The sequence below is a fragment of the Varroa jacobsoni genome, unplaced genomic scaffold (genome assembly GCF_002532875.2).
Source record: "Varroa jacobsoni isolate VJ856 unplaced genomic scaffold, vjacob_1.0 scaffold_820, whole genome shotgun sequence".
Classification (NCBI taxonomy): domain Eukaryota; kingdom Metazoa; phylum Arthropoda; class Arachnida; order Mesostigmata; family Varroidae; genus Varroa; species Varroa jacobsoni.
This window is the reverse complement of record NW_019213722.1, coordinates 36,791-49,277: the sequence shown is the minus strand read 5'-3', so window position 1 is coordinate 49,277 and position 12,487 is coordinate 36,791. Positions and strand designations below refer to the sequence as shown.

The window sequence follows — 12,487 nt, the reverse complement described above, 5'->3', positions numbered from 1 at the left end:
CAAGGGGAAACACATTAGTTGATTTCGATGACCGATAGCCAAAACTAGCACGTATTGAAGCCTTCTATGGAAGCAAAAGGCTTGCTGGTATCAAGCCGTACAGTTTGTTATAATCTAATGTCTTCGTAGCGATACATTAAATACGACGACTTGTTATTTACTTATTTACTATTACTCGTTAATACTATCCGTATGTTTAACACAATGTCAAACTGTACTTACCAGTCATTATTTGGAGATCAGCAACGAGCGATCTTAGCCCGTCCTCAATCTTGTAAACCCTCACGGCACATTGTGCAGGAATCTTACGGAGTCTTAACTTAGCCGACACGAACCCGAGGCGGGCAGCTTCCGGCACACGGAGCTGCACATTGTGCGTAAACCCATTTTCTTCTGCATTGACGCCTGATAGCCCTGAAAATCAGTAGTTAAAAAAGATAGAAATAACGATAACCTATTTAGAACTATTTGCACTATTCTAATCGGTGGGTACTTCAGCTTCTCTAACATTTTTGGGTAGCCACTTCCTCAGCCTGCAATACGCTGAATGAAGCGTTTGGCTGCAAATGATCTTAGAAAGAAAGTAACAATGATAAAGAAAAACACAGGAGTATCAAACAGGATCAACGAGCGCTGTTCTTAACTCAGGGGCATTGGGGCCCACGAGCTCGATGCTTGCGCAAAAAACATCATAAAACGGCAAATTCAGTTCGGGTCGCTGGGACTGAGCATCAACAAGAATTTCGTTTTATTATCATAAACGTATCAACATGAATAAACAAGATAGCTAAAAAAACAAATTTGTACTTTTACACGAAATCTGTGGCTTCTCCCTGTCTAAATTTGCCCTCCAGAACGCTGTACGCGAATCTCCCCGATGACTCACGTCATGCCATCCTGCGGGTCGGGTATTTCCGGATGTCACCATAGACGAGCCCTAAAGCACACTACATTATCACACAGCGGGAGATACACTATGATGAACTTCTAGTTCTAACGAAAAGAAAAAATCCCCGAACTGCATGTCACAGCATAGCACATGTTGCCATCATTCGTATTCATCTTCACGTCCGTTCGTGTACAGGTCTTCGCGGCGTCCACCAAGGATTGCTACTAACATTATCAGCAGATGATTGTATTGACTGCAGCGGTGGAAAGGACATTTTTAGCACCCTTTTTGCACCAGCAGCATCTATATATTGTCGCTTGATTTATCTTGCCTGCCAATCAGAGCAAAGGCGCCCCGCACATGAACAATATGGAGCGTTGCAGTCGGATTAAGGACTACGAAGGAGTCGGTATGCGCGCTATGGTGACAAATATAAGGGCCGCAGCGCTCCTCGCACCTCGATCGAATCTGACGATTAAGCGGATCTAGTAGTCTCTGTTGCGCTTTATGTTTAATGACTCAAGCGGTCGCTAAAGTTGCATCTATTTGGAATAAGATCAGCCATCTTTAAGCAGTGTCTCATCTAGTAATTCTTTGTCAATTAGAATACTGTGTATAACACAAAGATCAATTTGGGTGGCGTCAACTTTTTCAAGAATATGATGCAAGTCTGTACACACACGTAAGAATATATGTATGCTTAGTTAGATCATGATTTCGTCGCCTCTGATGGGCTTCAACTCAGGTTGTGGAACAGATTTTTCCTTTGCTAACAGGTAACTGGGAGGGGTTGTTCAGGATTGGCTCGTTTCTTCGTTCTGCCGCACTCCCCTACATTAGACTAGTGGGAACAAGCGTGGTTCCTATGCTTCCCACCAAATTGCAAAAGATACTTGCCATCTTAATTCGGTTGAACATATTCGACAATGGGGCTGTCTGCTAGTTATTGGGCTTATAGGAATCCGGTAAGAACCCAGTGATTAGATCTGATCATTCTATCGAACGCTGAGTATTCCTTAGCAAAATTATTGTAATAACTAATAATTAATCCTACGAGAGCAATCGAGATGAAATCGTAGTACGCTCAGAGCTTCCTGGGTAAGTCCAGTTAACATAGAAATTCCGCGAACCAATAACTTTCGCTGCACTCTAGTTTTATGCATACGTACTCGTTTAATCTTCCCGCTATTAGGCAGACAAAGTTATGAAACATAATAATCGAGATTTAGGCTAGTCCTTTTCTCGGACCAGCGTGCCGTTAGCCGTTCGAAGCAAGAGCGAAACGGCAGGCTCATTATTAGAAGTTTGATTGCCAGAAAGGCCGTTTATTCAATTAAACAGGTATGATTTACATGAGATGAAACGTTAGTTACTTTAGTCTTTGGTGATTATTAGGATGTTTGCAACAATATAGCACGAAATCTATTTTCGAAGCCGAGTTGACGCTCGGTGACCCCCGTATCGCTCGACGAACCGCAATACTAACGATTAATCTTCTACTGACGATAGAGAAATCTATTGGAAGTAATACTGCTGACAGAGAGACTTCACTATGGCTGAACAAGCCAGTAATTAATCTGCTGGTAAAAGTTGTGATACATTATGCCAGACTTTTTTGTAATGCTAGCGAATGAGAATGCTAGAGGCCATAGCAATATTAAAAACGATAATATCAAACAACTCTGTCATAGACCTACGGGAAGGAGCGACCTGCGAATTCACTCTCCTTTCGACAAGGTTCAAGTCGTTTGCTTCAAGAACGATGACCCAGTGACCGTTTACCTCAAATCGAAGAGCCGACAAACACGTAGTCGCTGTACTGAGAGCTACCTTCGGTCAGACACGAATCGAGAGGACATACCGCCGACGCTACCCATCAGCGGCATTAGAATCATAAGTAGATTCACAATAGTACACTTTGGCGCTTCGAAGGCGCTTTTCCGTCATGCGATGTTTAGACAATGTGTTGAAATAACGTTTGACACTTATTTGCTGTGCACACTCGCCTATCGCCAATGCATATTCCCATGCCCTTATGACCGGCTCTCATGCTATGGGCAATCCGTCGCGAACAATCAATGAAAAACTAGCCGCCCAAAAATAGAAGGGAACACACCACCCGTGAGACGATGCACAGCAGCTGCTCGTCGAAATCCATCATAGAGCCTACATTACTGAAAAATAGAAATAGTTAATAATGCAATTACTATTAATTGAAGTGCAATTAATAACGCATCTGGGTACGCGAGGCAAAGGCGCGCCCTTGGCAAAAAACAACCTAACGGTTTCGGTGCATTTTCTGTTTATTCGTTTCTCTGTGCAAGCAATCAACTACAACGACTGCCTTCCTTTCCCTTACGATATATACGTTACGAAATATGGTACGCCAAATAGACTGGCGAAACGTCTTTGGCTTGTCGAGACAATCGTTAATTTGTGTACGTGTAAAACCGAAGATACCCTAGCACCCATCACGCGCTATAGGTCTGCCACGACGTCGGACTGATCGTGCTGTCACTGTCGCTGCTGAACGGCTTGGCACTAAACTCAGCTGGAAACTGGGAATTTTCTGAGACCATACCAACGAGCACTGCTCCGTTCGTCCAAGGCGCTCGTTTGTTCTTTTTCACGAGTCAAGACAGAGCACCCGTGAGGACTAAATGACTTCTGGCCAGCGACATCTTCATGCTGTTTCGCTCTGACATTGCAGTTGTTGTTGTTATTATTATTATTATGGTAAAACACGGTGTTCTAGTGAAGTTAATTCGCTGCTACTATGGTAGGGCGATCAAAGTAACTCAGCCAGTGTCCACTTCTCTTTTTAGCAACAGAAGTCGAGAAAATGGCGCTGCACGTTGCGGGCAATAATACATCGTCAGCTGTAAAAATATCACATATTAAGGAGGAATATCATATTGAGGAGGACGTCAGATCGTTTTTATGGAAGCGTATCAGGCGTACGCAAAGCCTAAACCACACAACTGGGACACATTAGCTGTTTTTGTACCTGTGTGGCGCTAGAGAAGAACAACGCAACAAATTGGCGCGATTTCCCATCACCTCATCCTACGGGGTTCCTATCTATCCCTTGAGCGTCCTCCGGTGACGGGCGTTCAGCAGCTCTGTCCTACAAATACTGACATTATATATAAATGATCCAACATGCGTAACGAAGCTATGTAGCGAGTCGCCATTTGTTGCTAGATTTTCTCTGCTACAGATGATGCGTGTGTTGTATGTTATGGTGACTATCCATCCATTACGATGTTCTTGCTGTCGATGCTGTTCGTGGTAAAATGGGTTTGATGATTATGTTTTGTGCTACTAGCATCTCTCTCAGCGAAAATGGCGCTAACAAGTACTGTCGCAGGAGGATGCGCACTACCCGCGCGAACTGCTCCCGGTAGTACCTTAAACAACTCCACACCTATTGTTAGCCTATGCGCTAGGTTGCACCACTTCAGAGACACATATCCTTATGATGATTGTTGTTAACAATACTTAATTGTAGTCCATAATATAAGGCGTAGGATTATGATGTTCTTCGTTAGGTGCTCGTTACCGCGTCGAACAATCTCACCTTCCAATAGAGTAAGCTAGTTGCTTTTACTAACGCGCCCCATTTTCGGTCATACAGGATCGATATAGGTTATATAGGATATACACGGGTCGAAGCACGCCAATCGATTAGAAAATCAGCCAGACAGCGACCTAGTCTCCGCGCCCACCGAGTCGGCTCGAGTTCCGTGAGCCACAGGTGGTAGCCGGGCAGCTGGTATTAGCTGTGATTAGGCGACTAATAGTATAATGTTATTATTAAATCGAGTCAATTGTCCAGCAAATATGTCGCGTCCATTGTCATAGTGAGGGGACCAGAGACGAATTCCTATAGGTGATAGACGAAGCTTCCTGTTAACATGATAAGGTACATCAAGATCTTGTATCTTGTAGCTATGATACATCCGTACTGTCAGCCCTTGCTTTTATTGTGAGTTATGTTCCAGGGCCCGCCATCGGGGCTGCTTGGTCTGGGGATCGGAGAGCAAAAGATAGCGCCGCCGTTATTTTGGCCTCAAACAGGGCCCACACTGGCCCTCCGTCGCGAATTCGATCATAACAATTCGACGTTTACGCCATCGTTTCAGGGCAAAGTAGACGCATGCGATGATTGGCATACCAACAACTCTATTCTAAAAATAGCTGAAGCTGTGCAAGCGACCCTGCAGTCCCATGACGCCGTGAGACGACGTGACCACCAGAAGCTTTTGCTGGCTGCACGCGACTGAGAGCGGTACACGCACGACATAACCTTTGAACTAACTACCCCCGTCCTTCGAGTCAGGGATTTGGGTCAAGGAACCTGATTGTGCCCGATAGTCCGCCAGGTATAGAGAGTAGAGTAGGCACGCATTCTTTCGGTCGGTCCGACACACAGTAGGCCTTCTCTAGCTAACCGCAGACCGAAAATTAATTTAGTGAGCCGTCGTAATAGTTTTAATCGGAACGATTTGCGACTTGTTTACCCCCAAAAAAATAACGCGTCTATTCCATTTAAAAACCTAGTTTCTACTACTACTACTACTACTACTACTACTACTACTAGTACTATTATCACTTTAGTTCCTCGAAATTTACAGCTGCGGAGCTTCATTACTGCGAAACAGTATTAATTTCGACAAAACTAGCCGTCTTGAATGCGTTGATCGCTAAACTATCACTCTGTTTGAGGCAATTTCAAGCTAGGTAATTGTGCATAGCAGCTGTTCTCAAAAGAACATACGGTCATGTACGCATAAAGACAAGCGGACAAAGTCGTATCGAAAAGGTGCCCAGCTTTACAAATTGCCTGGGACGGATAATAATCAACTGAGATAAAACCAGCAGTCAATATCCATCACACGCCGTTGCTAAGAATTTTCAAAGGTACTGATAGAACTTTGAAGGAATGGAGCGGGGAAAGGCACCGCTGAGTCGGTGAGCAAAAAGTAAAGTACTTACTTGTCGTTTTGTGTTTTAGTTCAGAAATTTGGCCTGTCTCCACCTTTCGGCTAGCTGCTGTTAACAGCGACCTCGGCGTAATGAATACGAAGAACTGAGGCTTTTTATCGTCACCGGCGTATGGTTTACAGGGTGCAGCCATGTCCATTGCAGCCGGCTCAAATTTAGTCGATGTAACTGCAGAAGTTACCTAGAGCTTGCAATTTAGGTGGTGAAGATTATCATCCATTTGATCTCTTTCTTTTTTAGAAAAATATCAGAAACTACCGACCGAGTCAATGGATTCACCATAGAACATCTGTAAATTTCTATTCTAGCGGAGATTCACACGCCAATGCTCTTAAGTAACATATTTGAGCCTCGTTTGATTTTTATTATTTCTGCAATCATCTTTGATTATCATCCAACAATGTCTTTTCAACATGTTCAGCCAACCTATAGCGTAAAAGACTGTAAGCCTGCGACATTTTTCCGCCAAGTTAAGACAAGCTACGCTTTCTTGGTGGCAAACATTTGCTTATTGTTCGGTTATTAATTTGTTATCATTATCGTTATATTTTTGTCGACTTCGTCATTTTGCTCTCTTTTTTTTTGTTTCGTTTCTGGTCGTCCACCCTGATCCACCGTGATCATCGTCGTCGTCACACACGCACAATTGCTTCCCTCAGGCGACCTGTACTATAAAAACTGCTTTCTTCTTTGCGGCTAATTTTGTTTTCTACTTTTGATTCGCCCCCTTTTCTTGTATATTATTCTCAAAATATTTGCGCTTTTCGTTCCGCCATCAACTATTTCTCCTTCAAGCTCATTGCTTATCATTTGTCTGTCTCAACCTGATTTGCGGGACTTTCCCCCGCAAATAAGCCCCATGACAGGCGGTCCAGCCGCTCCAGCTGTTCCTACAAGCCCAGCCGTCAGTCGTCACCCCGTTATCAGTAATAGAGACTTCAACGATGCACCAACCGCAGCAGTGGAGTCGCTGTAACCGTTGTTCTTACGATAATTTTTGCCATCAGCACCAGTAAACAGCCTATCGATGCCGTACATAGTATCACCTCGCAGACGACAGTCGTTTCCACCAATGCGATCTCTTGAACCGGTTGTCACCGTTGTGTGTGTATATACAAATGCGATAACGAACGATCCCACAGAGGCGTCAATATAGTACTCCTGACACACGCGACACGCAGCGGTTGTGTATCGCCAAAGGATGACGTCACCGGCAGTACTTTTTCGGCACCTCTTTCGCTGACGCCGCGCCCCGATGATGATGCCGACGCGGCCGTAGCGAATTCTGCATTTTTCAAATGACTTCACGTTACTCGCTTGATTTTCGGCGCTATTTTTGCTGTTCGCATTGATTACGTTCCTTACGCCGGCTGCTTTTTACAGTAGCGCCTGCCCTGTGTCGTTTAGGGTTACGAGACGATTTCGTGCGCTGGTATTCGATATAACATTTCAGTGTCGTCGTCCCCACCCTGCTGTCGCGCGATGCTTTTTTCGTATGTATAATATTATACATACGAAAGAAACACGTGGTGCCCATTGTAACCTAAAGGCGCAAGCCACCCTATGGCGAATACTCATTGCAAGATACATATTTCAAAGAAGGACTAGCACGGAATTACGCCTAGCGAAAGCAGCACAGCATTACGTTTTGTTGAATTTTTGCATCTCTTTTGGATACTGCTCGTCTCTGTGGCATATATATATATATATATAGAGGTTTTCGAATGACAGCCTTTTACGAGGACGTTAACTAGACCGTCGTTGCGTCAATGTTCGATCTCAACTTAACAAAGACGTAGCTCTACCACATATCGTCTAAGCTTTACAAGAAATGCTACACAAACCTATGTAAGGAAATTAGGTAGTATTCTGTTTTTGCCACGACGAAAAAAACGCATTGCTATTACTTGTTTGTCCATTTCTGCCCTGCTACACTCACTAAGAACTTGTGACGTTCATGGCGCCCATGCTACAACAGTATTGAATAATTTTCGCTGAGTAATCCGCCTATTTTTGCCTACAATACTACGGATTTTGAAGTCGTCGCGTATTGCCTTTTCTTTAGTTGTTTATACCCCACGTCTACACGAAGACGGGCACATATTTGGGCGGCTGGGTCGGTCGGTCGGTCGGTTGGGCGGTCGGCTTCTTCTATCAATGACCGATATCAATCAGAATAACACGCAGCGATGAGTGCTAACTGTCACAGGCGCTGTCAGCGGCTGTGTTCTGCCGTCGCTGTTCCCCCTTATACTGCCCCTTTTCATATCTCTAGCACTACTGAATCTTTATTACATTTGTAGAAATGTTTACACGTATTCGACGAATGTCAATTTATCTAGCTATCTGCAGATCACCAATGTGTTTCTGATAGATTTAGCCGGAATCTCTATGGATAGATCTCTATGCGTATCTATTTAGTGAAAAGCTCTGTCTCGATCATCGGCAATCAACAAATGTCAAGGGCAGACAAAATTCGATTGGATGCGGACATCTCATCTCTTCGTTGATAATCCCAATGGCGCCATCGGGGAATCCGGCAAGGGACCGTTGACGACAATTAAAGTTATTTCAAGCCATCATCCTCATCACAACGACCAGCACAGGTTCTTCCTACATGTACACACACATACAGATATAGTCACGCCACTATCGTATTAACACTTTGGGTCGAATAGTGAGTGCATTTACAAATAGCGAACGGAAAAAAATGGGAGCAAATATCGCGGCGACGCGTGCACACGACAAACTTAATATTATACTAAAGCATCGTCATTTCTGCCAAATCAGAACATTTAGATCCTCCAAAAAAACGTCACACTTAAAATCTGAAAAAATTCGCAAAAAATATACATCTCATCAATGATTCTGGGGGGGGGGGGGGGCAACACATCGGATTTACATTCGGGCAGACACCTCGTATCCATAACCATTAGAGCGTCCCGACGACTCGTTCGTCATCTTCATGGCACAGTGCTAATAGAGATAATTAGCTTCTTTGTCAAGTGCCATAGTTTCCTAACATCTCGGGAAATAGCTTTTTCTATTTAACAAGGCGTCCTAAGTTGCAGATCAACTTTTAAGTCTTCCTTAGTACCCTTTAATAAAAACGATTTCGGTATCGATAACACCGAATGACTCTGTCAACAGCATAAGACGATTCCACTAAAATCTCACAGGATGAGAGGTACGCTTTATTGCAGTTAAGGCACTTCATACTCAAATACGATTTCTAAAGCAGTAAGGACACTGTCCATTTGGACTTAAGGGTCTGAGGTTGCAGGATTTGATTTTTCCCTCCCATCCCCCTTTCTCACTTTGGTGTACATCGACTTTCTCGCTCGACTGGGAAGATACTTTAAGTTTGGTGCAAGCAAGGTGGCATACTCACCATAGGCATTTGCACTGACTGGATCTCGCGACCCAAACAGTTAGAGAATGGTAGCTTCCAAAACGCTCGCCGCTGGATCTGCTTTGCCCCCTGGCATTTTTTCCTCGTTTGTGCTCCACCTCCTGCTCCGTCGGTGATCTTCCAAAGGATCTCATGTTTGCTGTGTCTTGGCTGACTTAGTGAGCGCATGACCTTTTGTAAGATATTTAAACAGTATCTAAGGTTAACCGAATCACAGGCGAAATGCGACTCCATTAGCCAAAGTTAGGTATAGCTCTGATGAACGTTTGCGATCCTTGCTTTGGCTAGCGCGGCAGAATGCTAAAAAAGAACGCTTAAAAACCACTGCAGGTTTTGCCAGTAGATACAATGGCCTGCCAATTAGCTTGCCCCATTGACTATCGCTGCCTCTGCTTATATTTGGGTGGTGTCCTATACTTCGACAGACAGACGAGATTAACCATGACATTTTCCGCCAACATTTTTCGGCTAGAGGAGCCCAATGGCTCCTTCTGTCTGCGTTCTACGCACTCTCGTATGCTCTTGCTCTCCGTGATATAAATACCTCAGTATGCATGCAAGATATGGTCTTTGCGGAACTTTATTATTTAATAAAACCGCTTGTTGATAAACGAGTGATTTTTTTCGATACCGTATTCAATTCTACACATTGTTCAGACAGCTTGATGGAGGCTGCACATGCTTTACGCTGCTTCTATGGTACCAACGGAAAAATGACAGCTTCGTACGGGGAGATATTTAAGCATTTATTATAGATTCACGTATTTGAAGGGTTATGTGCTAATTAAAAGCATACATCTTCGGGCCTTTTTGAATTTTTCTATTTCAACAGACAATCAGCATGGTTCGTGGAGGTTAATAAGGTTCAAGTGAAGCCCGTCGAGTCATTAGGACGAGTTTTCCGTCGTTATTGCTGTCGCAGCTACGGTATATATCGTACCTATATGATCTTAATTGAAAAACCAGAAATTTCATTCGCATTTTACTTGCGATGATTTGGAAGTAGTAAAAGTCACTATTTATGTATTATATAGTCATAATAAACGGAAATATATAAAATGGATTACCTAATCAATGCAGTGGGGCCAACCGGTGGGCATCGTTGAGCCCTTTTTGTTGGCTGGCAAGTCGATCGGTCAGCCAATCCAGCTCTATGTAATCATGGCACGATATCAAGTATTCTATTGAGTTGCATCTGTAAAAAAAAGGTAATTCCTGCGCTAGTTCGCCAACGTACGCGGCCAGACAGAGAGGCGAGAACCAAGAAACAACATCGAAAAGTCTTGTTTGTTCTTTGGGACAATCCCAAGCGTCGAGTCACAGCAGCAGCGTAACGATCCAGCAGTCCACACGTAGCGAATCAGACGCGAAGAAAGTTTTCTATGTAGTATGTGTGCGTTCAATGTAATTTAACTCGTAGTTGCTCAGGTGTCCCATAGAATACAGTACACAAGCTTAAATCATTTAAATGATGAGCCAGCCGCTTAACGGTGCAGCGATAGCGACGGCGTAACGATTCGAAGCATAACAGAATTCCTTCTGCTGTATTTGATGCGCGACGGCAGGGGTAATGTTCTGCTACGGCGTTCTATAGCGGCGGAGGGATACATCGATCGTGACAAAACGGTGCGAGTGGTCGCCGCGTCGAGATGAACTGCGTCGCGGCCATTTCCATCGCCTATCAGTAGGCAGACCGACAAATTCAATTAATGGATCGTATATGCGTTTATGCCGTGTAACTGGCATACGATTCGAATATTCTGTTATGAAGGATCGAGCGTTCGTTTTGATCTAATGAGGAGAAAGATCTCTTTTACCTTTTCTACTTTCTGAATGTATATATTTGTATTTGTTGATGGACCATTGAGTAGCGGAAGAACCTGTTTGGCAAATTCAAAAATCTGTGAGAGATTAATAGATCATTTTGTTGCCAACTTGAGTCCAGTCAGCAGAGTGCTTTCCTTGAGCTAAGGTAAAGCTTGCAAAAAAAACAATGTTTGATTAAGCAGTACGCTAATATCTTTGGGAGATAGACAAATATTGAAAATTTCAGCCCACTAATATCCCACCAATGGAATCGTTTAATTTTCTCATTATACATTTAGCTATAGTTGTCCTATTGGCAGTCGTAAAAAAACTGGTCCGGATTTTCTGTAATTCTTTTCTTGCAATAACCGTTTCCGACGACGAGGGCCATTCAAAATTGTGCCAAGGTCTAAACAAGGGAGACTTTAATAGTACCAATAGACAGGCACAGGCCAGATCTGGCCAGCGCGCGTATCTTGGCCAATGCTGACGCAGTTATTCCACTTGATCATTCTGAAGTCGGTTCACAGAAAAGTGGAAAGCAAATACGCTAGAAGCACCGTCGTTTTGTTCTCCGCAGAGAATGAAATTAATTTCTATACTGCACCCCCTAATCGCATTGGAACGTTCAATCCCCCCCCCGTGAGGCAGTGCAAGTGAGAGCAAGTAATGAGCGTCTCTCGTTGAAGAACGATGCAGTCAGACGTTACCGCTGGAGACGACGCTATGAAAATCGCCGCTCATACGCAATTGCTATCTGTGATAGGGCAAGGCTGGCAGACGATTAAGCTGGTTGTAGTGTAGGATAATGTATCTGTAGAAAATTTCAGTTATTTTTTTAATTCAGTACGGTACTGAATTGATACTCAAGGGGAAAAATAAAACAAAGGTATATCTCCAAAAAATGGCGATAGTTGTTTGTGTAGCCAGCATCCGTCATCCATCTATCTGATAGCTGTGACTCCTATCATTGATGCTTACAGATGCGGGAAAAGGCTTCTGCAATCCTTGTCACGTATTCATACCCCACATCATTCTGCACTTTGTCAAACTCCCTTGTGACTGATGATTCTCCCCCGCGGTCAACTTTGAAAGCTCGAGCTTATGTCAAGAATCGCACACCGTATTACCACTACTTCCACATGACTCTAAATATAGAAGTCCAAAAGTTCACTAATTCTGGCTGGATTCTATGCCTCTCGCGTCTCTGTTTCCTGCAGCAGCCGAAGCTGTGTCAAAATCGCAGTTTCCTCACCGTCTCAACCAACGTCAGCAGCGGCATAAAAGGCTACCGGCTATTGCTCTATAGAGGGAGCTTAATTTGTGGGGCCTATTTTACCTATACAACTTAGTTAAAAATACCCTTTTCGTAT

The 12,487-nt window shown here is 43.8% G+C and overlaps 1 protein-coding gene across 2 annotated transcripts in view; it reads right to left on the bottom strand.

Annotated features, from left to right (window-relative positions):
- LOC111264096 (univin) overlaps positions 1-12,487 on the bottom strand; it is a 41,711-nt gene that overhangs the window by 5,026 nt on the left and 24,198 nt on the right. For both annotated transcript variants that reach the window (XM_022839699.2, XM_022839700.2), the window contains exon 2: positions 223-414. In XM_022839699.2, coding sequence (XP_022695434.1) covers positions 223-414 — 192 coding nt within the window. The remainder of the gene's footprint in view (positions 1-222; positions 415-12,487) is intronic.